Source organism: Cyclopterus lumpus, chromosome 4 (genome assembly GCF_009769545.1).
Source record: "Cyclopterus lumpus isolate fCycLum1 chromosome 4, fCycLum1.pri, whole genome shotgun sequence".
Taxonomy (NCBI): domain Eukaryota; kingdom Metazoa; phylum Chordata; class Actinopteri; order Perciformes; family Cyclopteridae; genus Cyclopterus; species Cyclopterus lumpus.
The window spans coordinates 18,783,770-18,811,360 of NC_046969.1; the positions used below are offsets into that span (position 1 = coordinate 18,783,770).

A 27,591-nucleotide genomic window follows, 5' to 3' on the forward strand; every position below is an offset into this window, starting at 1 on the left:
TTAACAGCACTTTTAAATGTAGTTATGGCAGAAAGGAAGAAAAGCAAACAGGATCCCTTCAAATTGTGTCCCAACCCTAATGAGTAAACGCAAGGCTACACTTTTGTAAAGCAGGTATTTCAGTAACCTACCCTGGAAGGATGAGCAAGTTATGTGGAATTGAAAAGATTAGTGATGCGTCAGAGAAATCTGACTGCTTCATGAAGCAACCACAATGTTGGACTGGTAGAGAATGTCCTATATTAGGCGTTGTTGAAGACATTTATTTTTAATTAATTAATTAATTATTCAAATCCACCCTCCAAAAGTTTTTTTTTTTTACCCGAGACCTTGACTATAAATAGAGCTGCGGGTTTAAAATGTGCTCTTTCCGACAACATGTGCTTGTAATGATGGACTCACCGAAGGCTTTGTGGCGTCAAGGAGGTTAACAATGTGAACATCTGTGCTCAAGTTAAATGTTTTGAATTTCAAACATTTTAAAGACCCCAAGACCCTTTGCAGAGTACATCTGTGCGCCTGGCTGCAACGCTGTAGACCAAGCTCCTCTCCTCTCCCCAGGGAAAATACAGTTGAGGGCCACTGAGGTATCCATCACCGCTACAACTCTCTCTGCATGACCTAATGGAGATGAGAGGGGCAGGCTTTTTGCCAAAGTGGGCTGCATTGTCGTCTGGGCACAATGAAAAGAATAAGCAAAGGAAGTAAAGATTCACTGTTTGTGTGTGTGTGTGTGTGTGTGTGTGTGTGTGTGTGTGTGTGTGTGTGTGTGTGTGAGAGAAAGAGATCTTAGGGATTCATAAATGCACTCAAGACTTGTGTAACAGAGTAATAGAGTAATTAATAAAGAGAGAGAGTGAGAGAGCTCCTGTTGCTACCGAGTAGTGGTAAATCAGCCACAGTTAAAGGAGTGCAGATGCACCCAAAATGGCTGTGAATGGATCAGAGCCCTCCCACTGGAGCCATGTGGCCTATTCAAAGATGCAGCCTTTTGTTTAAAAAAGTGAACAAAACCTCAATCAGGGAATTAACTCATCCAGCAGACACCAACTGGGCTCAATAAGACAAACACAGATAAAGAGGGAACTATGAAGAGAGAGTGAAGGAAAGGGAAGAAAACGGGCACTAAAAGCTCACCTCCCCCCCCCCATACAGTTTTTAAGTCAGCTCCCAGGCTAGCCAGTCATGGACAATAAAACCAGAGCTGAGGAGCATCTGCTGCCTCCGTCTAAAGAAGAGGATAAAGGAGAGGAGCCGCAGGGATCCAGTCTTTGACTTGTTGATATTATCCCATCCATTCAATATAGAGCCCAAGCTCATGGTCAAAATCCTCTTCTCTGCCACAAGTAAGCTAATAGAAAAGGAGTACGAGTGCACAGAAAGACATCACAGATGCCGTTCGGCCTACAGCTAAACTGCACAGTAGCAAGTCTGTGAGGGAGATAGACATCCCCATTTGAGATCTCATCACAACGACAGCTTGGTTGTTCAATTCAATTCCGTTTATTTTGTATAGCCCAAAATAACAACATTTTAATTATTATTTTAATTTTATTTACCAGGTGAGTCCCATTGAAATTAAAAATCTCTTTTTCAAGGGAGACCTGGCCAAGACAGGCAGCAACATAAGTAACACATAGTTACAAACAAAAAAAAAACAGAACAAGACAAGTTAAAAGAAACAAAAAATTAAGACAGTGACATAACCGATTGTTGTTACTAAACTCCAGCTAGTCCGCTGTGTGTCACAATAAATAAATCACCATAACTGCCATGGACAATGCTAATCAATTATAACATGGTCATCCGAGTGCAAGTGCATTGATCTACCACTCCCAATATCATGTGTCTGAGTCATGTATTGACAAACTGAAGCGGGCTGCCGTTCACTCGACATCGCTTGGAGGAAGGTATGACCTCGCATCACACAAACACAGTTCACTCAGTGAAGGCTGGCTGTAGACATACTAGACAAGTTCATACAACACAACAAATCATGGCTGCATTACTCCTGCAAGGCCTTCTCGAATCAGCCAGCTCTGCTGTTGCTTGAGGCAACCAAACATTAGTTTTAGCCACAGCTTTATGAACTCCAACTTTATGTACACTTCACAGCAGGTGAGTAATCCAAGAGGCCCGGGTACAGCTTTACACGACTCCCCCGTGTCTCGCCACCAGTCGGCCTCAGCTGGATTGCTGTGTTTTCTACTGCTTCCTTAACTGTTCCCCCTTCCCTCCATCTCTCCCGTCATACCACCGTCATACCACCGTCATACCACCGTCATACCACCGTCATACCACCGTCATTACCCCCCCCCCCCCCCCCCTCCTGCTCCCCACTGCCTAACATTTGGCTGCTTCAACTCATTCCAGATGCCAAACCACACCGAGTGGAGGTGAGTGGATTAAGTGCTCCACTCACAAAAAAACAAAACAAGTCCTAGTGTTTTGGTTTACACATAACGCCCCTCAATCAGACCTGAAGGCAAACCCTAGAGAGCAAAGTAAAAAAGGCCAACAAAACAAATCGGGATGAAACACAAACTAGTATTTGCATTTCATCAAACCACTCAAAGCATAAGGCAGAGTGCAGCAACAGAGCACAGTAACGCTCACATGCAAATACACATGCAAATTCTCCCCAAACATTAGCCCAGCCTTGAACGGCTGTCTTGCAGAGACTGAAGAAGTCCCGGGGTTATTTCATCCAGCGGTTAATACTGCGATGAGATGATGTATCGCAACCAAGACGGAGAAAAGAAATATATGTTTTCAATCATTGCGATGAGATGAAACTCGAGATTCGAAGCAGCAGCGTCCACATGAAATACACCAGACCAGAGAGGCCACAGCATGTCTGACTTAATGCAACCCAGAAGGTCTCTGCCGAGTCTGATTTGGGGATTCCACACTGGTTGGTGGTGACAGGAATTTCCGGAGAGTTTTTTGGACCAGTCATCTCAGCCATGTTGGACTAATAATGGACTAGTACAGCTAAATGATGGAGGACACTGGTATGTTCTTAATTATTATTACAGACATTCAGAGGGTCGACCAAACAACAAACACCAGGACGATATGCAGTAATGTATTCCTTCAATGACCAGCTGTTCCACTGGTTCAATTTTAGCAAATGGGAACATTGTATCCTTAGTATTCTGTGTGAGTAATCTAAATATCCAAATAAGTAATTTGAATAATAGTAAAGACTGTGAGAAATTAATGGGCACATTTCCAAAATGTTCCGACATTTTATAGACCAAATGATTGATCAATTGTTCAAAAATAAGTGAAAACAAGATCGGTATTTGCAGCTTACAAAAGGTGCTAATATTGAACAATGTGTTTATTAGATTCGGGTGCATTTGATCTGAGGCTGCTCAGGATGGTCTGCAGTGAGGGAAACACTTCCTTCCTCTTGAAAAACCCACGTGCACAAACACACAAACATGCAGTATGTCGTCTGGAGATGCAGAGCAGCTGCAGGCAGAAATCAGGAAGAGGAGAAAAGGAAGCAGAGGAAGTAGGCAGACAGAGGGGATTATTGTACACGCTCACTCATGTGGGCTAGCCTGCTCTAAAAACATTTCCCCAAACACATGACTCCATTGTAGCACCAGAATAGTCACTGCACTGAGTTCATACGTATTTATAATCCCTTAGCCCTGACGCTGGTAACACATGTCACACACTTGTGTTTATTCCTTAGAGAAAGAAAAAAAAGTTCAGGCAATAGGGTACAGTGCCAACTGCTCTGTAAGCAGATATAAGGAAATAAACTGAGATTTAACTAAAGCTAAAGTCCCAGTTCTGTCTGCTATGGCACCACATTGTAGTGCAGGTTGGTAAAAGCAGTTCCAAAAGTACACTCTACCAACTGAGAAACACCTAAATGTTAGCAAAATAACTCATCCAACATCTTTTACAGGCCCCGACCTCACTTTGAACTTAAAAGTGGGATCAAAAAGCAGCAGGAGGACGAGCAAAAAGAGCTTATGATGATGAACGATGTGTAATAAAAGGGGAGTAACAAAACGGGGAAAAGCATAATCTCAGACGTTCCAACATACAATAGATTATGTGCAGCTAGTATAATCTACTGAAATAATATTCCCTGTGGTTTGTCCTGATGATGTTTGGGTGGCCTGTCAGATTCACTCGCCATCGTGTTCTAACATCTCCGGCGACCTGTTTCAAACTCTACACTTTGTTTGAGTGGACTGAAGAGTAACAGCATAAAGGACAGAAGTGATTCTGGGCATCATATGCCAGAAATACAACTATTTAGAGTAAAAAAACAACACCAAAACTAGTTTTCAAAGCATTTTCTTTGACTGTCCCCTTCTTTTCTTCTATACAGATCACATGACGTCTCTGAACACTTCCACCTTGGCCGGACTTCCTGAATGATTTCAGTCAGATGAAATGTAACTAACATATGGAGCCATTCATCTATGACCACAGTCAGACTGCAGAGTAAAAATAGAGCAAAAACAAACAGAAGAGAGCAGAGCCCTAGCCAAGGTCTACTGCTCCATCTCACACTCCTTCTACCCTGAGCGCGTCCCTTTCTTTCCATCTCTTTCCCATCTGTGCCTCCCTTGTCTGTACTCTTCTGTGCTTTGCTTTTTCTCTTGTGCTTCCCTTGTCACTCTCCACAGCCCTTCAGGCATCCAATGGTAAGACTGGGCTGCAGTTGGAAGCCTGGGGCACGGAGACCGACCCTAAAAGTGTGAAAAATACCCAAAAGTATACATGGCGTGATATATTTGGATTGGAAATGTACGTTAACGGCTAACATAAATAGAACATGAATTATGTTGCGTTTTCTTTTCCGAAGAAGATCAAGTCTGATCCCAAAGTAATCCAAAGCTAATTGTCCTCCGTAACACACTGGCTTGCTTCTGCCTGGCACTTATAATGGGAATGTTCCATCACCTCTACTGCTTCGCCTGGCTGAGATTATTCATTTTTTCCTGACATTATTTCATAGGGAGTGATTAACGGAATGACGTTGGAACACTATCCAATTTTTGCCAATATTCTTACATCTTTGAAAAAAGATTTGCAGCACATACAGCTGCAGGGAGTGAATACAAAAAATAAATGAACTTGTTGAATTGAACCTTAAAATGTTTTCCGATTTGTCCAACTGTAGGAAGAACTGACAGAAATATGATAAACATTTAGATAAATAAATAATGATAACTACACTAAAGACGGTGCACCTCTCTGGCCGTTGTTAGCTCAGCCTAATGATCCAATTTTGACAGAAACAGCAAATGGAGCCTCAGGGTGTGCCCTCTGCCTGCCCATAATCCAGAGCCAAGGGACAGGATCAGTGACCGCCGAGAGGATGAAGGGGGATGTTATAGCACCCACCACAGCCATCAACTAGTCCACACGCACACCCCTTCCTGAGGGTGACCACTGCAGCTGAGGGGGCGAAGAACAGAACTGGATATATATTTATTTTTTTACGCAAAAGGTTGCACGAGTTGTTGACCAGTCATGATATTGATGCATGCAAAATTTCCAGATGGGTAAGAGAAACGAATGGTGGAATCACGCAAAATATGCCATAATCTATTGTGGACATTCGATGTGTGTGCGTTTCCTGACTCAAGCAAGCTCTGGGAGATCTGTGGGTCAGTGGTTAGCAGGTCTGCGTTTCAATCAAGGGATTGGCGGTTCAATCCCCGCCCTAGTCAATGTGTCCTTGAACAAGACACTTAACCCTGACTTGCTCCCTGTCGCTGTGTCTACGGTGTGTTACTGTAACATGATTGTAAGTCGCTTTGGATAAAAGCGTCAGCTAAATGTAATGTAAAATATATGCAGTACATCAAAATCAGTAACAGATAGTAGGAAGTTATAACACCCCAATAAATATATATATATATAGTAAACTATCCCTTCAACAGAAACAGCTTTGGAGTCTCGAAATCCAGAAAAATTAGGGCTGCTGAACTGCATAGAAGAGCTTGTAAAACTGGGTTATTGTTGGAATCACTCATTTTATGATCAAATATTTGAATGTGATGAAGGCAGGTAACGCAACACTGGAGGATTACCATCCCAAAGAGATTAACATGAAAGATGTCACGTGGCGCATTTAATCTAAATTCCATATGAAGTTATTGTGCTCAAACTGCCTGAAAGTGGTTAAAAATGTCTTCCATGATGTTGACAGACAGACCACCGTTCACTTCACTGTGGAACATTTATGAGTCGTATATTTTGGATAAAACTTTTGCTCGGCTTACAACTGTGCCTATAATCAGAATCTAAAATCAGGCAGATTTGGTATAATCATAATTATCGCGATCAAGCTTCGATTCCAATTATGTTGACTTTGGACCCTGCAATGATGGCTCAGTGCGAAACAAACAAATGCACTGCAAGTAGGCCATCCCCAAACAGTCGGCCTGCCTTTCCCTCACTTATACCTCATCATTACAGCTGGCTCCATTTATAAAGCCCATAAATTTAGCTTGCCAGATTGTAAGAGCGAAGTTACCAAGGAGTTTGTGGAATTGATGATTTAAAACCTCCCCACTCTCGTTCTCCCTTCACCTCTCCTTGTCTAACACAGACGGCATTGCTCACTCACCAACTTTTTGCCTGCATTCTCCATTTGGTGGTCCGGTCGCCATGAAATACAGGTCACTGCAAATCCACACTGCAAAGCTCAGTGAGCAGCTTTCTCAAAAAAAACAAGGCTATTTTTCTCCCCTGTCTTTTGCCACAGAAAGGCGGACCCTGGAGCATTCCTGTCACATTATTGGACTAACCTAAGCACTGACGCACTGTATATGTACACAAAAGCAACACACATACCGGTGTCCCATTTCTCCTTACTTCCTTCATCCCCTCTCTTCCTCTGTCTTTATACAGCATACACTGAACACATGTATGGGAATCATCTAGTGTTTACCCGTGGAAGCCTATGGAAATTATTTGTCAACATCTGTGACAACATATGGAGACGTAGCTCTTTCAAAAGGCTCAGAGCTCCCCTGTCCAAACCCACTGGTTTACAAAAGGCAGAGTGACACCCAGCCCATCCTGGTGTTCCTGAACAGCAGTGTAAGGAAAAAAGAGTGTTACAAACATCTTAGCGATGAGCACACATGTAATAGAAACACAAGCCTCTACACGTCCGACTCTCCTGCCAAGCCCTTGGCAACAAGCCCTTCACTGTACTTCATGTAGGAGCAAACAGATTGCGGCTCAACACTCGTACCCTATCTACTGAGGCTGTTCTGCAGGGCCGTGGGACTGCAGGTGTCTGTGTCATTTCACAGGTTACCTACATCACATTGCCCCAGTACACCAGCTGCATGTAAAGACAAGGAGCGCTGCTAAGCTTTCATTAGAAATCCCTCTCCTGCCACAGAAAACCATAGTTCGACCTGTTCCTGTCTGACATTTCTCAGATTCTGAAGCAAAGAATAAAAAGAAGAACCCACCGACCTGGTAGTTAACTCCCACCAACAGGATTACAATATAGTGAACAAACTCTGCATCTTTGCTTTCAACTAGACAAACATACGGAACCCACAAAAGCAATTTGTGTGTTTATTTTGTCTTTTGATAATGATTCCAAATAGGAGAATGTCAGCCAATCTGCAGATTTAAAACATATACACCAAACAATAGGATGAAACCAGACTAAAATGCCAGTGGTTGGTATTGCCGACATTAAGTATGTTCTACAGCCACCACTTTGTGTTTAATTTCCAGCACTAATCATGATTCATCAAACAGTTGGGGCAAACAAAGTAGTTTCCCTGTTATTCGAGAAACACCCAACACATTTGACAATGAAAAACACACAAGATAAGAGACACTAGACGGAGGAGTTGAGAGATCAATTGCAACCAATCACAACGTTGCTTTGACTCTCTTCAATGCAAAAACAGCCCCCACACCCTCCAAAGTCACCAGCTAAAATTAAATGCTCATATGTAGCCACAAGACCCCTACGGTTAAAAAAAATAAGCCAATGCAATACCATTCAACACTTCATTATTGTTGCCTTCCAAAAAAAGTTCCGCATTTTTAGGAAATATCTCACAGAAGAGAGCAGCTTGTTTGATAAGCGTTGTATAAGAAAACAACAACAGTTAAACAGACATTCGGCAGTAAGGATACAACCAACAGCTCAGTGGACTATTATACACAACGCTTAGCTTAGATAAGACTTATTTATAGTTTTATCTGTGTGGAAATCAATATTCATAACACACAATGTAAGATTAAGTGGTTGCAAATAAACGTAATGAAGCTGAATACGAAAGCAGAGTCTGAGGAGGAAACCCTTGAATCTCTTCCCGGGGTTCCTCTGAGAAATATTGGCACAGGTATGATTAAGGCAATTATCTTTTCCATCCGCAGATCCACACAATTGCATCCACCAGGATGTGTAGACCAATGACAACCCAAGGCTGCACTGGCGATGTAATTGGTCTTCCCTCCCCCACCCCCGTTCTTGTGTTCAACCACTGTCAGCTTTGCTGTGGGGCTTGAAGAGTGCAACCATTAGCAGGGGGCCATATGGCCCTCTTCTTTCAAAGATGGCCGAGAGCCGTTTTATGGAGTGTTTAGAAGCACTTTAAGGAGGCATGGGATACACCTTCTGTATAGCAACATCATTTGAGGGGGTTTCCGGTTCACAATCATTTTGAAGAGTTTGGGACAGATCTTTTAGGAGAAGAATTAAGTTAAAGCTAATATTACAGCTCCAGTTCAGATGCCACTCATACAAGTATAGACAGCATTATGTTTTCACATGTGAACAATATAGGTAATCGGTTACATCGCTTGCCTTTTATATTTCTAAATTATAATTTAAATAGTGAGACAGGAAGTCGTTAAATAAATGGAGTTCTGACTCTTAAGATGTAACAATTTTAATAAATGGAGATTTGACTCTTAAGATTTCTCTGAGGGATTGGGATGTTAATTAGATTTTGAGTCTGACAGATGGGAACCTTGAGTGTATTGAATATGCTGATGCCTGATCCACAGCATAGTGTTGTTGGCAGGCCCGACACGACCCGTGGGCTTACAGATGCTGCACACACACACATACACCATACGCCTCCTGTGTCACTATATCCATTTCAACCGGTATCGTTACGGCGTTTAAATAGAATTATTTCAAATGTACTGGAAAAGGTAATATAAAGCTCTATGACGTACCATTTCATTTTGAAAATAAATCGGAATAGACATGTGCGGTCCAATATGTTGCATAGTCTAAATTAAACGTAATCTACATTCTATTCAATGTCACTTCCAGAAATTGGTCTTGAAGAATTCATTTGAAAGGCTGTCTTGTTGCGCTCATCTTTTTAAAGAGATGTCGTTTTAATGAGGAGCCACTTCCATTTATATTCCACGTAGAAGCTTTGTAGTTCAATGATGAACCGTGGTGAGCAAACATCTTATGAAAATTGGGCCCTGGATGCATTATGGTTGTTTGTATAATCAATTATACAACATACATATATATATTACATTAAACTAACACTATATTTATAGGATCATTTAAAATAGACAACAGTCCCTTGCTTCAAACTAAACTGAAAACAAAATGAGTTAGGGAAGGTTAACTCCACCCACATCACATTTGCTGTACATCCCATAACCCTCCGCTCATTAGTCTGACAGCTTATATTAAGGCCTGGTTCACAACATGTGGCTTATTAAGAACAGAACGATATGCACACAATATTTTACAACGGGGAAATTACTTTGCTAGTGAGGCCACTGGAAGAACCCAACATTGTTCAGACCAAAGTAAATCAAAGAAATGGAAAAAAGGGAAATGGGGAGGGAGAGGAACTTCCAAGTGAAGTAATTTTGATGTTCCTATGTGTCATTACTTTTTTCCACCACCCAGGCATTAGTCATGAAGCGGGAGCTCGGTCCTGCAGCTTGTGTGGAGTCTGTTACTGTATGGAAGAAACAGCGCCAAAAACATCAGGTCAGTGTCTTAATGTGATTTTGAATGCAGTCGCCATCAATTTCAAGCAAATCTCCCAGTGCCAATAGTTGAATTAATTGACTTGATAAAGGTGGCAGCTGTTTCCCATGACTACAAACATAAACAAAGGGTGGGCGGAATTACGATTAGTGTGCAATGACAGGAAAAGCAAGTATAGGCAGCCAGTGCTGATATTACTCAGCCAGACAGTCAATAAGCTCAGAAAGTTGTTGCAATGCAGGTGTTTCGTCTGGGAAAAAGACATGTAACATACATGCATGTATACACACACACACACACACACACACATATATATATATATATATATTTAAAAAAATGATATTATTATACAAAAGGCCCAGACAACACCTGATCTATTTCACAATAACAATACTGCATCAATATGCAGTATGTTGCAGCACTTTACAGATTTCACCTACCAATCATGCAATAATGGCTGTACTGTAGCCATAAATTGTGCACCACCATGGAGGGGACATAATAACAGTTATGATACACTGGTAATTTGGATAAACTGCAGTTGCCCTCTTCTAGACGATTCTAGTTTGGATTTATGTCAAGGACTCAATAGTCTGCACAAAACACACACACGAGTTTTTTTGTGAAATCCAGGTGGACCTTGTTGACCCCAACCAAACAACCAGCCACTGGCATGTCGCTTAGACCCATTATCAACCGGGCCTGGACACACTGCACCGCAACAAGTCACATTCACACACCAACGTGAACGCGATGCACCAGAAAGGGCGACATGTTGTTACCGACACGTTTCTTTCCCGTCAGCACACTACGGTTGTGAAAGTTTGTAGGGAAACCTCCATTTTGCCTTAGAAATTAGACGATAAAACTAACGTTACAATCAATGGAGAAACCGAATAACTAAGAGTTGCGAATATATCCACTGAGTTACTTCACTATAACTTCCGAAAGCAGCTCTGTCAATTCTGTGCTCGGGAGCCATAAAAATAAAAATAAAAATCGAAAACACAAAACCTCCAATTTCAACAAATGCATTATTTTTGACATATGGCTAAATAAAGGTATACGGAACAAGCTCGTCCGAAGCCTGGTCGTATTTTAGCGGACCCTTACCTTTACCGGCTGTTTTTCCTCATTGTCTCGGTGTAATCCTTGATTGCATTCCCGGTGATTCAACCGACTGGTGAAATAAAAGAGAACCAAGTCGCGGCTTTTTTTTCCTTTTTTTTTCTTGGTTTTGTGGTTCTTGTTCTTCGTTGATGAAACGAGGGTTGACTCGTATCGACAAGGCGGCGGAGTCCCAGACAGACAAAGCTTGAGAGTTGACTCAGTTTAAAAGATTTTTTAAATCCGGGTAACGTTAGGAAGAAAATTAAACCGACACAATAAATCGCCCTACGTATTGAACAAAGACGGTCAGTCTCTGCGATTAAAAGCGGGTCAAGAAGTCCACTCTTTCCTGACAGCCCGTGTGGGTTCAGACAGGCTAACCAGCTAGCTTGTCGCTACTTCCTTTCTCTCTCGCCTAAATAACAGAAGCAGCACTGGGCGGTGAAAAAAGAAAAAAAAGTTGAGGAAAAAAAGGCACGAGCCAGATTCTGCACGACGAAGGCACCCTGTTGCTCGTAGACGTTTGTGAGGGAACAGCGCCCTCTGGGGAATTACGGCGGTGGTGCAGCGGCGCGAGGGCTCTGAGTGACGTCATCGGGTACATACAGACATTACATTACATTACATGTCATTTAGCTGACGCTTTTATCCAAAGCGACTTACAATAAGTGCATTAAACCATGAGTCCAAACTCAGAACAACAAGAATCAAGCACAAGTACAATTTCTTCAATAAAGTTAAACTACAAAGTGCTATCAGTAAGAGACATTTAAGTGCTACCAAAGTGCTACTACGGCGCTACCTTCCTTAATCAAGGTATAGTCGAAAAAGACCAGACCCGATCTGTTCGCAGCACGGTACGCAATGACCAGTGAAGGTCGCGGAGGAGCGGAGTAGTGTGGGTACATTTCGGGAGGTTAAAGACCAGTCGAGCAGCTGCATTCTGGATGAGCTGTAGAGGTCGAATGGCATTAGCAGGTAGACCTGCCAGGAGGGAGTTACAGTAGTCTAGCCGTGAGATGACCAGAGCCTGGACCAGAACCAGGAGTGAGAAGGGATTGTATTCTCCTGATGTTGTACAGCATGTACCTACAGGAGCGTGTTATTGCGGTAATGTTGGCAGTCAGGGAGAGTTGACTGTCGAGTGTCACTCCGAGGTTCCTGGCAGTCGGAGTTGGAGCCAGCACTGAGTTGTTGAAGTTAATAGTCAGGTCGTGGGTGGGAGAGCCTTTTCCTGGAAGGAGGAGAAGTTCAGTCTTGTCCAGCTTAATTTTCAGGTGGTGAGCGGATATCCACTGAGAGATGTCGGTCAGACAGGCAGAGATTCGTGCTGCTACCAGTGTTTCAGATTGGGGAAACGAGAGGATCAGTTGGGTGTCGTCAGCGTAGCTGTGGTAGGTGAAGCCATGCGAGCGAATGACAGAGTTGGTGTACAGAGAGAAGAGAAGAGGACCATGGACTGAGCCCTGAGGGACTCCAGTAGTCAGAGGACAAGGCTCAGACACAGATCCTCTCCAGGTTACCCGGTAAGTGCGGTCGGTGAGGTAGGATGAGAAGAGTGAGAGCGCTGTGCCTGAGATACCCAGGTCCTGGAGGGAGGACATGAGGATCTGGTGGTTCACTGTGTCAAAGGCAGCGGAAAGGTCTAGAAGGATAAGGACAGAGGAGAGAGAGGCTGCTCTAGCAGTGTGAAGCTGCTCAGAGACAGCAAGGAGGGCAGTCTCTGTTGAGTGGCCTGCCTTGAATCCAGACTGGTGGGGGTCTAGAAGGTTGATGCTGTGCAGATAGGAGGAGACTTGGTTAGAGATAGCTCGCTCTAGAGTTTTGGAAAGGAAGGGGAGGAGAGAGACAGGTCTGTAGTTATTGACTTCAGATGGGCCGAGAGCGGGTTTCTTCAGGAGAGGGTTGACTCTTGCCTCCTTCAGAGAGTTAGGGAAACAGCCGGTTGAGAGGGAGGTGTTAATAAGATGAGTGAGAAAGGGAAGAAGGTCAGGAGCAATAGACTGGAGAATGTGAGACGGGATGGGGTCAAGGGGGCAGGTGGTTGGGCGGGCAGAGGTTACCAAGGTAAGAACTTGATTGGGAGACAGGGGGATAGGAGAGGAAAACGAGGGGGAAGAAGATGAAGTTACTGGAGGTGTAGTTATAGAAGATGGATTAGTAAATGAGGAGCGTATGTCGTTTATCTTTTGAAGTAGTCAACAAAGTGGCTTGGTACAAGTGTGGAGGGAGGGCAAGGGGGGTCAAGGAGGTTGGAAAAAATAGAGAAGAGCTTTTTTGGGTTAGACAAAGAGGATTCGATTCTGGATTGGTAGAACAGACTTTTGGCTGCGGAGATAGAGGCGGAGAAAGAGGAGAGAAGAGATTGATAGGCGAGCAGGTCATCGACGTGTTTGGATTTTCGCTATTTCCTTTCCGATGCTCGCATAGTGGCTCTCTCGGTGCGCACTGGTTCGGACAGCCACAGAGCCGGAGAGGACTTGCGGATCTTTCGAGTCGTAAGAGAGAATCAAGAGAGGAAGACAGCGTAGAGAGGAGAGTGTCAGTGGCAAAGTTAGGCTGCATGAGTGAGAAGGAGTCAGTTGAAGGGAGGGCTGACAGAACAGACCAGAGAGGAGGGTGAGAGGGTACGGATGTTGCGATGGACAGGTGCAGAGTCCATTGTGGGAGGGTTGTCAGTTCCAAAGAGTGGGAGAGAGTAAGAGATGAAGAAGTGGTCAGAGACATGAAGTGGAGTTACAGTGAGGTTAGATGTAGAGCAGTTTCTGGTGAAAATATAGTCAAGGTGGTTGCCAGCTTTGTGAGTAGGAGGGGATGGGCTGAGGGAGAGAGCAAAGGAAGACAGTAAGACTAGCAGGTCCGATGACTTCTCTGTGTGGATGTTAAAGTCACCCAGAAGGATGAGCGGGCGGCCGTTTCCTGGGAAGTTTGATAGGAGGACGTCTAGTTCTTCCAAGAAGTCTCCCAAGGAGCCAGGTGGACGGTAGAGAACAACAATGGTTAGTTGAACCGGATGAGTAACCGTCACTGCATGAAATTCAAAAGACAGTGAGGTAAATGGAAGCGGGTAGAGAGCAAAACTCCATTTGGGTGAGATGAGTAGACCTGTGCCCCCACCCCGACCAGAGGGTCTGGGTGTGTGGCTGAAGGAGAAGGCCGAGGAGAGAGCAGCAGGGGTTGATGTGTTGTCTGGTGTGATCCAAGTCTCAGTGAGAGCCAGGAAGTCCAGCGATTGCTTGATAGCGAAGACATGTTATTTGATCGTTAAAGAAGATACAAATGACAGCTGGGTTTTGTTTTTTAATTACAGCTGTTTTGTGGTGGTTGATTCGTGACATGTTAATGCAGTTTTATTTATATATATATAAATATATATATATATATATATATATATATATATATATATATATATATATATATATATATATATATGTGTGTGTGTGTGTGTGTGTGTGTGTGTGTGTGTGTGTGTGTGCCATTACTGCTTGGCCTGCTGTAAGACCTAAAGCTTTGTACTTTGCTCTTTCTCTTTTTAAGGCTTCTTTATTTTTTTAGCCCTATATACATAGTTTGTTTTGCTGGGACAAAGTGACTAATTGTTCAGCTAGTTTACACTTTTGTATATATTGTTTCTTTGATACTAATTCATTAAAACACATAAGGTCTAATTCTTGTTCATGGTTAGTAATTGTTTTTTGATTTGTACTCACCGTGGTTAGATTTGTTGTGTTTTATCCAACACTGGTTTCATAATGTGACCTTTGCATAAAAACGTGTCTTTAACTTTATTGAAAATGTTTTGCTCACTGCATATTTAAAAAAATGTATTGGAGACTTCAAATGAATATAGTGAGTGAATTGTTGGTATGTTCAAAATAAAACCAACACAACATATACAGTGGTGAAATCGAGATTTACAATTCAGTTGAAAAATAATGATAAATTGTGATTTATTCCAATTCATGTTATGTTGCGTTGTGTCTGCCATCCATATTGATTGTAATTACAATGTTGTGACATTTACAACAATTACAGTGTTGTGACAGCGGTCTAACAGTGAGTGATGCGCCATGTTTTCGTCTTGACAGGAAAATGACTGTAATACTGCTTTGTGGCCACCAGATGTCGACTGATCAACACCATGCAAGGCAGGATCTTTAAGTTGATTAATAAATTGCACTGATTGGCCAGATGGTGTCACTATAATAATAGAAAAAAACTTTGTGTTGTGACCAATAACCTCTCAAACATGAGATTGGAACTGGCATACAACACCCCTGCAATGGTATAAGGGATGGCGTATGCCATGCAGAGCCAACCGTCTGCAGGTTTTCATTCCAGCTGCTACCCTCGAGATCGTGCAGCCTTTTGTGGCTCCAGAAGGAGCGCCATGAAATTTAATGAAGTATTTCAAGTGATGTCACTTGAGTCACAATCAACTGGAGCTGAAGAATACAACAACGTGAAAAGATATGGGGAGTTGGACTGGGCTGAGGCCACCAGACCTCGTGTAACTCCTCATCTCTGCTTGAAGCTGGTGGCTCAAGAAACAAATAGTGGACAGTTGAGTTGCACTGTGGGTAATGTAGGTGGCAGGTTTTGATGTTCTGCTACATCAATGTTTATGCCATTTTAAAAAACATTTAAACAATATTTTACGTAAAATATTATAAGCGCAAAACCTCAATCAGTGCAGTACTGTTAGGAATGCAGATATGAAAGTGCCTTAAGACCAAATGGTGGGACTGATAAAACTCTGGTTATGTCATCATGTTCATGACACAAGGGCTCACTGAGAAAGTTATTCTTTTTTTAACATGCTTGAACAAACATTACAGATCATACATTATATTATATCACAAATGAGCAACACTGACAAAACTGCCAAACCGGCTTCAGCCCCCTGCAACTCTGAACAGGATGCAAAAATATAAAAGAAAGTGATGGAGAATAGAACCTGGACTGACTTGAGGGCACAAGCACAATCTTGTGTAGAGCAACGACAGCAAATGTCTACATTTCTGGCTCTGCTTATCAGTACACACACACACACACACACACACACACAAACAGTTACTAGCTTGTACACATTTTGTGGTAACAATGCTGTTTGAAGTTATATTTTCAGCGGAAGGGCGTTTTCAACAGTTGCGAGTGTTGTTTACACCTCAGGTTGCAGTATAGCTGTGAATTGAATTGTGTTGTTCCTCTCTATTCTATATCTAAATTCTTACTATATTACAATGTTTTGGTGATGCACGTCTATTTTCTTACATCTCAGGACTAAAAAGGAGAAGTTGTGTTATGAGATACTGTGGTTTTTACGGGGAAGGCCCGTCATGCCTCCTTACTGTTGCACGACGAAAGTCAATGCCTCACAGTTCTGTTGCCTTCGTGTGGTTTCATGACTTTATTTGCGCTCTCCATTTCTTGCTCTTGAACGGAGAAACCATGCAACCTGCAGGCGACCTGTTGAGTAAAAACACAGTTTTGTTATGGCCATAGAGGGAAGATGACAGATGAAACCCACTCGCAATTCTTTGTATCACTAAACATTTTCTATAAGCACAAAAAAACAATAATTCCTTGAGAAACATCGGGTCATTTTAGTTTTATTTTCTCAAACATTTCTTTCAACCTTTTTTCAGACCACACTAGCAGGCCTTTGAAGCATTTGATAAATGAAACGTATAGTGGATACAATTAGAGCCTACTTTGCTGAAAGCTTGAAATGTATAATCACAAGTCTTTTAACAATCCACTTTGAAGGGCTAATGTGTTCAGCCACGAGTTCTGGTTTTGCTCATATTCAAAAAGTGGTCTCTTGGTTTTGGAGTCTGTTACCACTTTCTGGTGCTCGCTATGCTGGTTCTCAGTGTATTGTATGTTTATGGTTGACTTGAAAGTGTCATGGTCTCCATGCCACTGCCTGTGGCAGCATGGTTGGAGGTTTGCTCACCTCAAGTGTGCCATGCATGGTGAAAATATGAGTATGGAGTATGTTTCTTGTGCACCCAAACCAGCAACAACAGCTGTGTGATGAAACGTATATATGAAACCCTCTATTGGCAGGGAGGGGCACTTTCCATCAGACTTGGAGTTCCTGTTTTTCTACTTTCTGAGAAGTATTGAGAAAAAATACATAAACTCTAATTTGGGGTGAGAAGTGAGATTCTTGCCACATATCCTTCAAACAATGTGCTGTGTTAGATTTACAAAACATTTACAACCCGTCGGACACGTGTGTTGAAAAGGCCTTTCCTGTACAAGTCATCGTAGGGCAGCTTGAGCAATATGATTGAGTGTTAAATCCATATGCGGTACTGGGAAAACATGGTGGTCTTGATGCACCAGAAAAGTGGTGCAGAATTGTAAAATATCAGTGAGAGTAAAATAATGTGAAATGACGGCAATCCCTCTGTTGCATGTTGTGTGTGTGTGTGTGTGTGTGTGTGTGTGTGTGTGTGTGTTATGGGTGTGGTGTGTGACATCTAACCTTCTTTGGCTTACTTCCCCATCAAATGTAAAATTCACCTCCCTCCCTCCCTCACTCAGCATCCCCACCAGCAGCGAGAGTAAGTACTCCCCACTGCACAGCATTCACATCACTCTACAGCTATGATATTAACATGTAATGGATTTCATCAACATATATTGGATACAATTAGAGTGCAATATAAAAGGTTTTCAACATATTTTGTCATGTACTTAACGCTTGGGGTACAACATGAAGAACTTTATGTGTAATTGAAAAAAAAGCATTTTTATTTCAAACAATATAACCCTTGATAACAAAAAGAAAAAGAGTTTCATTTTTCTTTAGTCATTTGTGGTTAATTTATTTGGATTGATGTCAAAGGATTTTAAGGATAAAAAAAGAAAACGTATGTTTTTGTCATTTTTGCAACTATTTAACATTATTCTCCATGAAATGTTGTTTGGGAATATTATGAACGCATTTAGCAGCATTCTTGGAAGAAAACACATGTTTGCATTTCCTTCACGTGGGGATTTAAATGCCCGCTGCAGCTGCTCGCTCGTCCTGCGTTAACCACAGCTAGTAGAGGGTTCTACACGAGGGAGGCTTTTAAATGATGCCTTTTAAATTGATTGAAGCACCGTAATGAGGAAGCACACAATACAGTCGTGAGAGCGAGGGGAATTGCATTTTACTTAGAGATGCTGTATTGAAATTGTTCATAATATTCTTCTTCTTTTGTCTTCTCAGGTGTGTGTGTGTGTGTGTGTTGTGCACAGGCGGAGCTCCAGTGGTTAGAGTGTGATGATAGCCTGTTTAACAACAGGAGTTCCACACTAATTCCCGTGCAGCTCGTACCGGCCCGGTTCAGCCTGTTCCCACCCACAGCCTCTATTTCGACCAGCAAAGCTGCTGCTATGACGGCCTTCTCCTACCTCACCTCCTCCTCCTCTTGCCCCCAATTGTACCACTTGCCCAGTTACCCCAGCAACACCACCATATCAAACGCCACCACTGCAGCCAGCGTGATCAACCATGTGATCCTGCGTCATTACAACCACACCGGCCGCCTGCAGAACAGGACCATCTCAAACCAACATAACCACATCAGTGCCTCCATGGCCGGCTTCCTCTTCTTCAGTATTTTCATCATCCTTGAGAATCTTCTGGTGCTGGTGGCCGTCATCTCCCGCATCCGCCACAGCCGACGCTGGGTTTACGTCTGCATTGCCAACATCACACTCAGTGACCTCCTCACCGGCGCTGCTTACCTGGTCAACATCTGTATGTCCGGCAGCCAGACGTTTCGCCTCACCCCTGCTCTGTGGCTCTTCAGGGAAGGGATGCTGTTTGTGGCCCTGGCTGCATCCATATTCAGTTTGCTTCTGATTGCTGTGGAGCGTTACAGCACCATGATAAAGCCTCTGCCCCAGAAGTCAGCGAGGAAGACCTATAAGATCTACGGCTGGGTGGCACTCTGCTGGATTTTGGCTATGGTGATTGGCTTTCTCCCATTGTTGGGCTGGAACTGTGTGTGCAGCCTGGACCGGTGCTCCACCCTTCTCCCTCTCTACTCCAAGAACTACATCTTATTCTCTCTCATCATCTTCTTCTTTATCCTCCTGTCTATCGGCGTGCTCTATGGTGCTATCTACCACCACGTACACAAGAGTGCACAGCTGGGCCTCCAGCGCAGTCGCAAACGCTCTTTGGATCTGCTGAAAACTGTGATCACTATAGTTGGAGTCTTCCTGCTGTGCTGGGGGCCACTGTTCCTGCTGTTACTGGTGGATTTCTTCTGTGACTCCCACCAGTGTGCGCTGCTGTTCAGCGCTGACTATTGCATCTCCCTGGCTGTCTTAAACTCTGGCCTGAACCCCATCATCTACGCCCTGGGCAGCAGTGATATGAGGAAGGCTATCACTGAGCTGCTATGCTGCTGCTGTCTGAAGGCTGGCCTCTGTCACCCAGACACATTCACATCCAGGGAGACCAGCAGCACCTCAGAGAGCAGGAGGGACAGTCTGAGGAACAGTTTTAACAAGATCAGGAATCTGAGCGTGGCCTCCCCACCATCAACTCCAAACAAGCCTCGCAGGGCACCCAAGAAATATAGGCTGAGCTCCACCACCAGCTGCCTGTCAGTTTCAAGCGGTTAGACCACAATGTGCTCCCCTCCCAAAGCAAGCAAGACCTGTGTGCCCTGATACACATCTAACCGTTTCCTCTGAGTTTTGGTTTGAATGTTCAGTGCTTTGCCTGGAGGTACTTGCACTGATGATGATAACACACTCTCATACAACCTGTTCAAAATATGTATCCATCCTCGCAATTATAAGCAGTTTCTTTTTTGCTTCCGTTTGTCATTGGTTTGACAGACTTTATTGATCTGTTGTTGCACTGTGCCGTGCGTCAGCGCTGGAACACAGACAACCTGACACCACAACTCTGGTACGCTGCAAATGCAGAGAGCTTTGAATTGCCCATTACTGTGCTTACAAGAGTAATGCATTTTGAGGGGGGGGGTTCTTGCTCAGGAGAGAAATGTGTGAGAATAACACATATTGATGGCTCGATTTAAAATCCTGTGTCAGTCAAGTGTACTTGTTGGTATTACTCAATCAAAAATAGAATGTATTTTTATGATGACAGATTATTTACCAGAGTTAGTATCTACTTAAGACTTAACATGGAAATGGAAAATGTTTAGAATAGAAAAATATGTATGAACTTGTATTGCATTGCATCGTGTTGTAACATGTTGTGAAGTTTTACTGTATGAAAACATAAATAAAGTTTATTTTGCATAATACACGAGCACATGCTGTTTTCAGTTAGTGTACTACCTCTGTGTTTCTCTGGAGGGAGACACATCATCGAAGTCCTGATAGAAGAATCTAAATGCTGTAGACGCTCTCACCCTGAAAATACACATTAAAGTAACCTCAACAAATCATGTTTTTTAAATTGACAATATCTACATTTGACATATCCCAATACATTCAAATTACATATTTTAATCTCTGACAAAAACAAGATATTTGTTCACTCATCAGTTTAATGCAGGCCTTGCAAAACACCCGTGAGAGAAAATATCTTTTACCTAAGTTTTAAAGTCTTGCCTTTCCTTTGAGTCCTCAAAAGGCCTTTTCTTTTCACTCCCCTCTCTGCTTTTCTGACAGGATGACGGATTGAAGTTCAGTTCTGAGGAGGTGAGGGCTGGGACTGCAGCCCCAAGGGCACACACAACCAGGGATAATTGATAAATTAATTATGACTGTCTGGCAGGGTAGATAGATGAGGTTTAGCAGATTGTATGCGCCCATGTATACAGACTTCTGTGCTCCTGCTACTATATACCGGAATAACCGGTTGAGTCTTGAGGTGCAAAAGTATTTTTTCACAAAACATAACCAACAATCTGCCTTTCTGTAAAGGCTGAGTATGCAAAGTGTGCTCTTTGGCAGTTTCACTGTTTTATTTTATGAAAAACCTCCCTGCAGTCTCACGAGCCGGCAGAAGTCAATACTGTGTTGGTGCACTTTCAGTATTACGGGTTCACTTTACATTCTTCAGTATCTATTTTCACACTTGAGCCGACACTTGAGTTCTCATCACATTATATCGTACAGGAATGACCATTTACATCTTAAAGACGGATTTAAAGTTTAGAAAATGTAAGTTGATTATTTATGAAGTTCTTTCTCAGAATCTCAACTAATTTGTTGCAGAGTCGTGTGGTTTGATCAGAGTTGACTGACATCGGCAAAACAACCCACCAACTGTCATCAGAATCACATTCAAACATTGCTAAATGCTGATTGGTGCTCAGAGGTATATTCATTTGGTGTAAAACTTAACCCCATTCAAAAATAATTCAAACACCATTGTGTAAGCAGACATTCTGCAAATGATTGATGCATCATAACAGGCTATAGCTGAAATGATTTATTATTACAAATTACAGTTGACTTATCAAACTGCTGATAAGAGCCTGCGTGGGTTCTGTGTGTGTTTGTGTGGGCCAATTACTTTTGGGGACAACATGTACGTCCTCATCGAGTACATCATTAATGGCCTTGATTTAAGGTGAAGATAATGTTAGCATTATGCAATAAGCAGTTATGGTAAGGGATAGGGCAAGTCTCCAGGAAATTAGTGTAACGTAATGTAATGTCCCGGTCTTGATTAAGACACAATGTGTGTGTGTGTGTGTGTGTGAGTCATTTTCACAAACCCATGCCGACAATGAAAGACATTAAGCAAGAGCGCTAGATGATGAAAACATCCTTAATCCTTTTTTTTCTCTCAGCCAGAATGTACAGCATTGTGTTGTAAATACCTCAAAGAGTGTCCCTGTAGACTGTAGCGCTGAAGCCCCGCCCCCCGCTTTGAGGTCACCCCTGTTCCATTAGTCTCCCCGCAAGTGAATTTTCTCTTTTTCTAAAAAGCTTAAACATGATACCGGGATTTTCTGTCTATTGTCTAATGAGTACTTATTTTCCACTGCTCATACTGCCATTTAAAGATATAATGATACAAGAAAGAGGAAATCCCACTGGAGCAATAACAGAGCAGAATAGAAACTAGTATGGAAAAAAGATGGGACTTCAGCTCTACAATATATATATACACGTACATATATATATATATATATATATATACACATACATATACATATACATATATATATATACATATATGTCTGTCTCGCAGGCATTCCTGTGCTTAACGTGTGTGAGCTGCACGGGCTCGTCAGTGACGACTGAAAGAAGGAAACGAGGCGTCAAGGTAATAAAGGAAGAACTGAGCTTTTATCCTTTTTACCTGAAACTACCGCCCTGGCAGCGGCTGAGGTGATTATGCAGTTACAGCAAGAGACAACACATTCAAATATGTACACGCGCACACACACACACACACACACACACACACACGCACGCACGCACGCCCATAAACACACACACAAACTCATAATCCGGTCTCTGCAGTCGTTTATGAGGTTTCTCAGACGTAAGGAGTTCTGAGGCCGGCTCTCCTCAAAATCTTTTCCTGTTTTTTTTGGGAAGGAAACAAGTCATTGCTGGTTGTGTATGCACGTGTGTGTGTGTGTGTGTGTGTGTGTGTGTGTGTGTGTGTGTGTGTGTGTGTGTGTGTGTGTGTGTGTGTGTGTGTGTGTGTGTGTGTGTGTGTGTGTGTGTGTGTGTGTGTGTGTGTGTGTGTGTGTGTGTGTGTGTGTGTGTGTGTGTGTGTGTGTGTGTGTGTGTGTGTGTGTGTGTGTGTGTGTGTGTGTGTGTGTGTGTGTGTGTGTGTGTGTGTGTGTGTGTGTGTGTGTGTGTGTGTGTGTGTGTGAGAGTTCCCCTCGCATGAATTCCTGCATCTTCTCAGTTAAGAGGAGGGGATAAGCTCTCATCCTCGGTCCTGGCACAGCTCCAGGTCCGGTGCCTGATGAAAAAGCAACAGCAAATTCCAGGCTTTATTAGCTCTAGCCTCAGAGACATTCATTGTATCATATTTGACATGTCAGGGGCTGATCAGCAATCCAAGCTGCTCTCTCTCTCTCTCTCTCCCCTTCTCCGCATACAACAACAAGGCCTTTTCTCTACTTTAAATGAGGTACGATGGGTTAATGACGGTAGCGTGCAGACGTGGCTATGCCCTCAATAATTACCTTGCTTGCTTTGCCTCCAGGTGTTCAGCAGACAGCTAATGATGTGCTGTCTGAGGAGAGGGAAAAGGCAGCGGGTGAGGCACAGTGAAGCTACACGGGGGAAGAGAGTGTGCCATCAGCACTGCGACAACTCGGTAGCACACGTGCTGCACGAAAAACTGCACGCAACGTAACAGCCTGGAAAAAGAAAACCAATACATGTGTTCATTCTCACTTTGTTAGAAATGTAATGTGTTAAAGGGAAATTCCACTTTTTTAGATCCTGGGTCAATGTTTTTGTATTTTTCACCATCACATGTACAAAGATTGTACGTTGCTGTGTTATGGGACTGACAGCTTTACAGCAGACACATATTTAAGGGATACTGTCACAGTTCAGCTCCACACCCTCCTCACACTATTTTTCATTCACTCCCACCTTGTTAGTCTCACTCCCTTCACCTGTTCACTCACCTGCCTCTGGTTACTAATCAAGTCCCTATTTAGGCTCCTGCCTTCCAGACACACCTTGCAAGATTGTTCTTTGTTTTTTTTCATGCCAGACTCTCCAGCAACTTGTTCTCAGACCGATCTCCTGTTTCCGACCCTGTCCCTTTTTAACCCGCTAGCCCGACTCCCGGTGAACCAACCAGCCTTCTGTGTGATTGTTACTCTGCCTGCTGTTTCCGGAGCTTTAAATAAAAGGTCAAAGATCCCTGGAGGTTGTGTGATTGCGTTTGGGTCCAGATACGAACCGTCACAGCTACTCTATCAAACACAATAACACTTGAAGTGATGGTTTAACTTTGTATCTCTTTAAAGGCATAGGTCATCATGTTTTCATAGCAGTTATAAAGTGACCCAGTTTCTTGAAGAAAAAATACAGATCAAGATGCCTCTAGAAACCTTTCTTGAACCTCCTCCTGCAGCATCATCTATGATCCAACCATGTGGCCAAATATGGCTAAAGGCACAGCTTCTGGTTACAGCTTCTGGTTACTCCTACACAAACCTCTCCAGCAAGTGCGTGTATTGATTTGCGTGCATTAGATTGGATGCCGAATGCCGCACAATACACAAAAGAATTTTACATCATCCTTTTTTGAGGGGATAACAGTGCAACAGTGCTGCTAAAACATAAATAAAAAGCAACATAGGTGAGATACTTTATCTCAATCTTCACGATTGAATAAGATGGATCCCAATTAGCTACACAGGAAACCATCCAAAGACCAAGGTGAGGACGAATCAAACATGGCCCAACAAACTATTAGACCAAAATGTATAGAAATTCCCCCAGCTTCTCGTCACTAAGGTCCCTTGCATCCGCTCTTGAAAGGGCTTGTTTGGGATTTACAACATGATAATGCATACAGAGAGGATGCCAAAATATGGATATGGCACAGTTTTACTTTACAAAGTGTACATCAGCTCCATCACTGTGAGCTGAAAAGAAATCAGAGCTGAAGTGTTGAAAGACAGAACACTGACATATGTTGACTCAGCTGTTGTCAGAGAGATTATCTGCTGACATGTTGTCATGCATACATTATAGTTCACATGGCAATGAAGAACTGTAAAAGAGCCTGTGACAGCTTGTTTTCTTCTGTACTTACAACTCACGAAAAAATGGAGGACATACGTGTCACAATATTATATTATGAGATTTTTCCACTGCTTGATTGGTTTTGTTACATTAGAGCGTTTGCATGATCTGTGACCTTAATGTCCATTCAAACTGCAGAATGTACAGGAAGCTCAAAGATGAGGACTTCTTACGGCTGTTTAATGGAAAATGGAAACGGAAGGTTGCAAGTTTATGTTTAATGTCTGCACAACAATGGATTTATTGTGATTGAAATTGTATATCCGTCATGATCATTTATTTGTCATCATTTGGAGGAAACACAATAGAGCTTTGTTTAATTAAGTGAACAAGTGTTGTTTCATGTGTGTGTACCTAACCGTATATCAGCCTGTGTATTTATGTGTGCGTGCTTGTTCACCTGTGTACTCACAGAGCAGACAGTAAATGTGTTCCCACGGTGATATGAAGCAGACGGTCACAGCCAGGTGTCCGCTGGACGTTATCTGGTCTTTCTCATTTACACACATAGGAGGATTTCATGAACTATCAGCGTCAGGAAAATGTCTCTTTCTTTAACCCACTGGACTCCCTCCCTGAGAAAGCCTCCCCAAGAAAATATCCAGTTCATTCGGCTCCATACGGGCGTCCCGTTCTACTCTCAGACGTCAGCAATGGCTGCGCATGTATCTCAGGGTTACTGTTAGACACAATCAATCAATGCGTTTGATATTTTCCTGCGAACTGACAACATGCTCTCGCCAACAAGGAGAACAAAAGACAAGGAAGGGCGTTTATTTGTCCAAAACAAACAAATGAAACATTTGCATACAAGACCCTTTACTTCCTCATGTGTCTGTTTCTGTCGACTGCGCTGCACGCCCTAGAACAACAACGCCCTCTTCTTCTCCGGTGCTTGTGGATCAAATTAAGGATATATGTACTTTTTAAACCAGTAGTTTGTCTCTAAATGCGTACCGAACATGTCTCTCATTCCATATACGCACAGCGGGTCTCTAAACTTGAGATACACAGTAGAAAGAGAACAGCTCAAGAAAAATGAAGTACGATGAAAAAAGCAATTTCTGTTCCTTAATTAAAAGGGAATGCACCGCCACGTTGCCTTTGGTCTGCATTTTTTCCCTCTGCATCTTAACAGAAGAGCCCAATCTGGGGAGATTCAGTCTGATGTCACAGTGTGAGTACACGTGGAGGAGAAAGGGCTCTTAGAAACTACATCGTCCCCGGACCCAGCTGTTTCCTCTTTATCAGATTCTAGATAGTGGGACAGCGAATACAAAAGCCAGACGTTATGAGTTTTAAAAATAATGGCGGCAAACGCCCTATCAAAATCGCCACAAGTGCATAAACATGCTTTTTCATTCCTCTTTCCTTGTGAGCATAGGAGACAATTACCAAAGACAACAAGTTTTCTCTCGAGGGCTGGGTGTTAGCCATGTGCCGTGACTCTGCTCTCAACCTCGGATATGTATGTGAGCAAGTTTTCTCTCTTTTCTTAATCCCCTCTCTCGTTCTTGCTGCGCTTTTGGCTGAGCACCGTGACCACTTAACTAATTGTGTTGTGAAAGATGTTCAGAGGGTGATGATTCAGCTTCGGTTTCCAAAAGTTCCTTAACTGAGGACGCAGGTTTTCTCTGCAGGGGATTCGTTGAGAAACAAGGCTCAGACTCTACAGCTGTAAGCGTCTCTCTGTAAGAATGCTAACATAAGAATGCTAACATAAGAATGCTAACATGCTCACATGACAATGTTAACATGCTGATGTTTAGCAGGTAAACATTTTTTCATGTAAGTGTGTTATTAGCATGCTTCTGTTTGTTAATTAGCACTAACATAAAGTACAGTTCAGGCTGAATGGAATACAATCTAATAGTAGTTGAGATTATTCACAGCCCCAAAATGTGGCACCAGAGGAATAATTCATGGGATCAATAAAGTCAGTGTGCTTCATCCTCTGGATCATTTGGGGTTTTGCATCGTTTTAAAGATGCAAGATGTTTCTTTTTTCTTTTTAAACCACTGGACAGAAAAAGACTATCTGTTTCCCACGGGTTTACAGTGTCTGTGCTAAGATACGCTAACCGTCTCTTGGCTCCAGCTTGGTTTTTGATTGAAACTATATATATTTCTAGTGACATCATTCTTCTCATCTGACTTTGCCAAAAAAAAAAGCAAATAAACATTGGACTCAAAATGTTGAACTTTTCCTCTAAATTACGTTTTTTTTAGGAACCCGCTACATACAGTATATCATAAATCCCAACTTGATGTTGGTTTGGGCAGGAGCACAAAATGTGTTTACATTTGTTTTGCCTGTGACTACACTCTGACTCTGACTGAATAATACCAATAACATTGAAACACATATTACGATCTCAACTGTACGTATTCTTTATTCGCAAAATAAATCTTTTCCATTTGACTTGTCTGACTGAATGAAACACTTTGTTTCACAGTTTAAATCCTCCTACTGTACATATGATACATAATAGAGCACACTCTTGGTCACTGTCAGTCTGCCTACAAGTCCTCCACGACGTCACGCATTTGAACCTTGCGTTTCAAAGCCCCGTCACTCTTCTTCTCTCACCGCTGAGATTACTCTTCAGAGGGTTTGGACTCGAGGTTGTGGCACGCTGGTTTGGAGGTCCTGTGATGCAGCAGCGGCTCCACCGCTGGCCTTGATTTTTTCCATTGAGGCCCGAGGAATGGAAGGAGCTGAGGCTTTGAAGAACAGATGTTCCCGCTCAGCT

At 42.7% G+C, this 27,591-nt stretch overlaps 2 protein-coding genes across 8 annotated transcripts in view; one reads left to right on the forward strand and one right to left on the reverse strand.

Moving 5' to 3' along the window:
* Positions 1 to 11,548, reverse strand: part of LOC117729189 (unconventional myosin-IXb) — a 50,732-nt gene extending 39,184 nt beyond the window's left edge. For all 6 annotated transcript variants that reach the window (XM_034530031.1, XM_034530029.1, XM_034530030.1 and 3 more), the window contains exon 1: positions 11,108 to 11,548. The gene's annotated coding sequence lies outside the window, so the exon portion shown is untranslated. The remainder of the gene's footprint in view (positions 1 to 11,107) is intronic.
* A 5,999-nt stretch (positions 11,549 to 17,547) lies between these two features.
* s1pr4 (sphingosine-1-phosphate receptor 4) lies at positions 17,548 to 20,394 on the forward strand. 2 transcript variants are annotated; one of them, XM_034531578.1, is made up of 2 exons: positions 17,548 to 17,679; positions 18,333 to 20,394. In XM_034531578.1, the coding sequence occupies exon 2, from the start codon at positions 18,500 to 18,502 to the stop codon at positions 19,739 to 19,741; it is 1,242 nt and encodes a 413-aa protein (XP_034387469.1). In that variant the 5' UTR covers positions 17,548 to 17,679; positions 18,333 to 18,499; the 3' UTR covers positions 19,742 to 20,394. The 2 variants fall into 2 exon arrangements, with proteins under 2 accessions (XP_034387469.1, XP_034387470.1); XM_034531579.1 differs by lacking the exon at positions 17,548 to 17,679 and adding an exon at positions 17,769 to 17,787.
* Positions 20,395 to 27,591: the final 7,197 nt, after the last annotated feature.

Coding starts and splice junctions, on each gene's coding strand:
- s1pr4 (XM_034531578.1), top strand. CDS start 18,500: ATGACGGCCTTCTCCTACCTCACCTCCTCCTCCTCTTGCCCCCAATTG.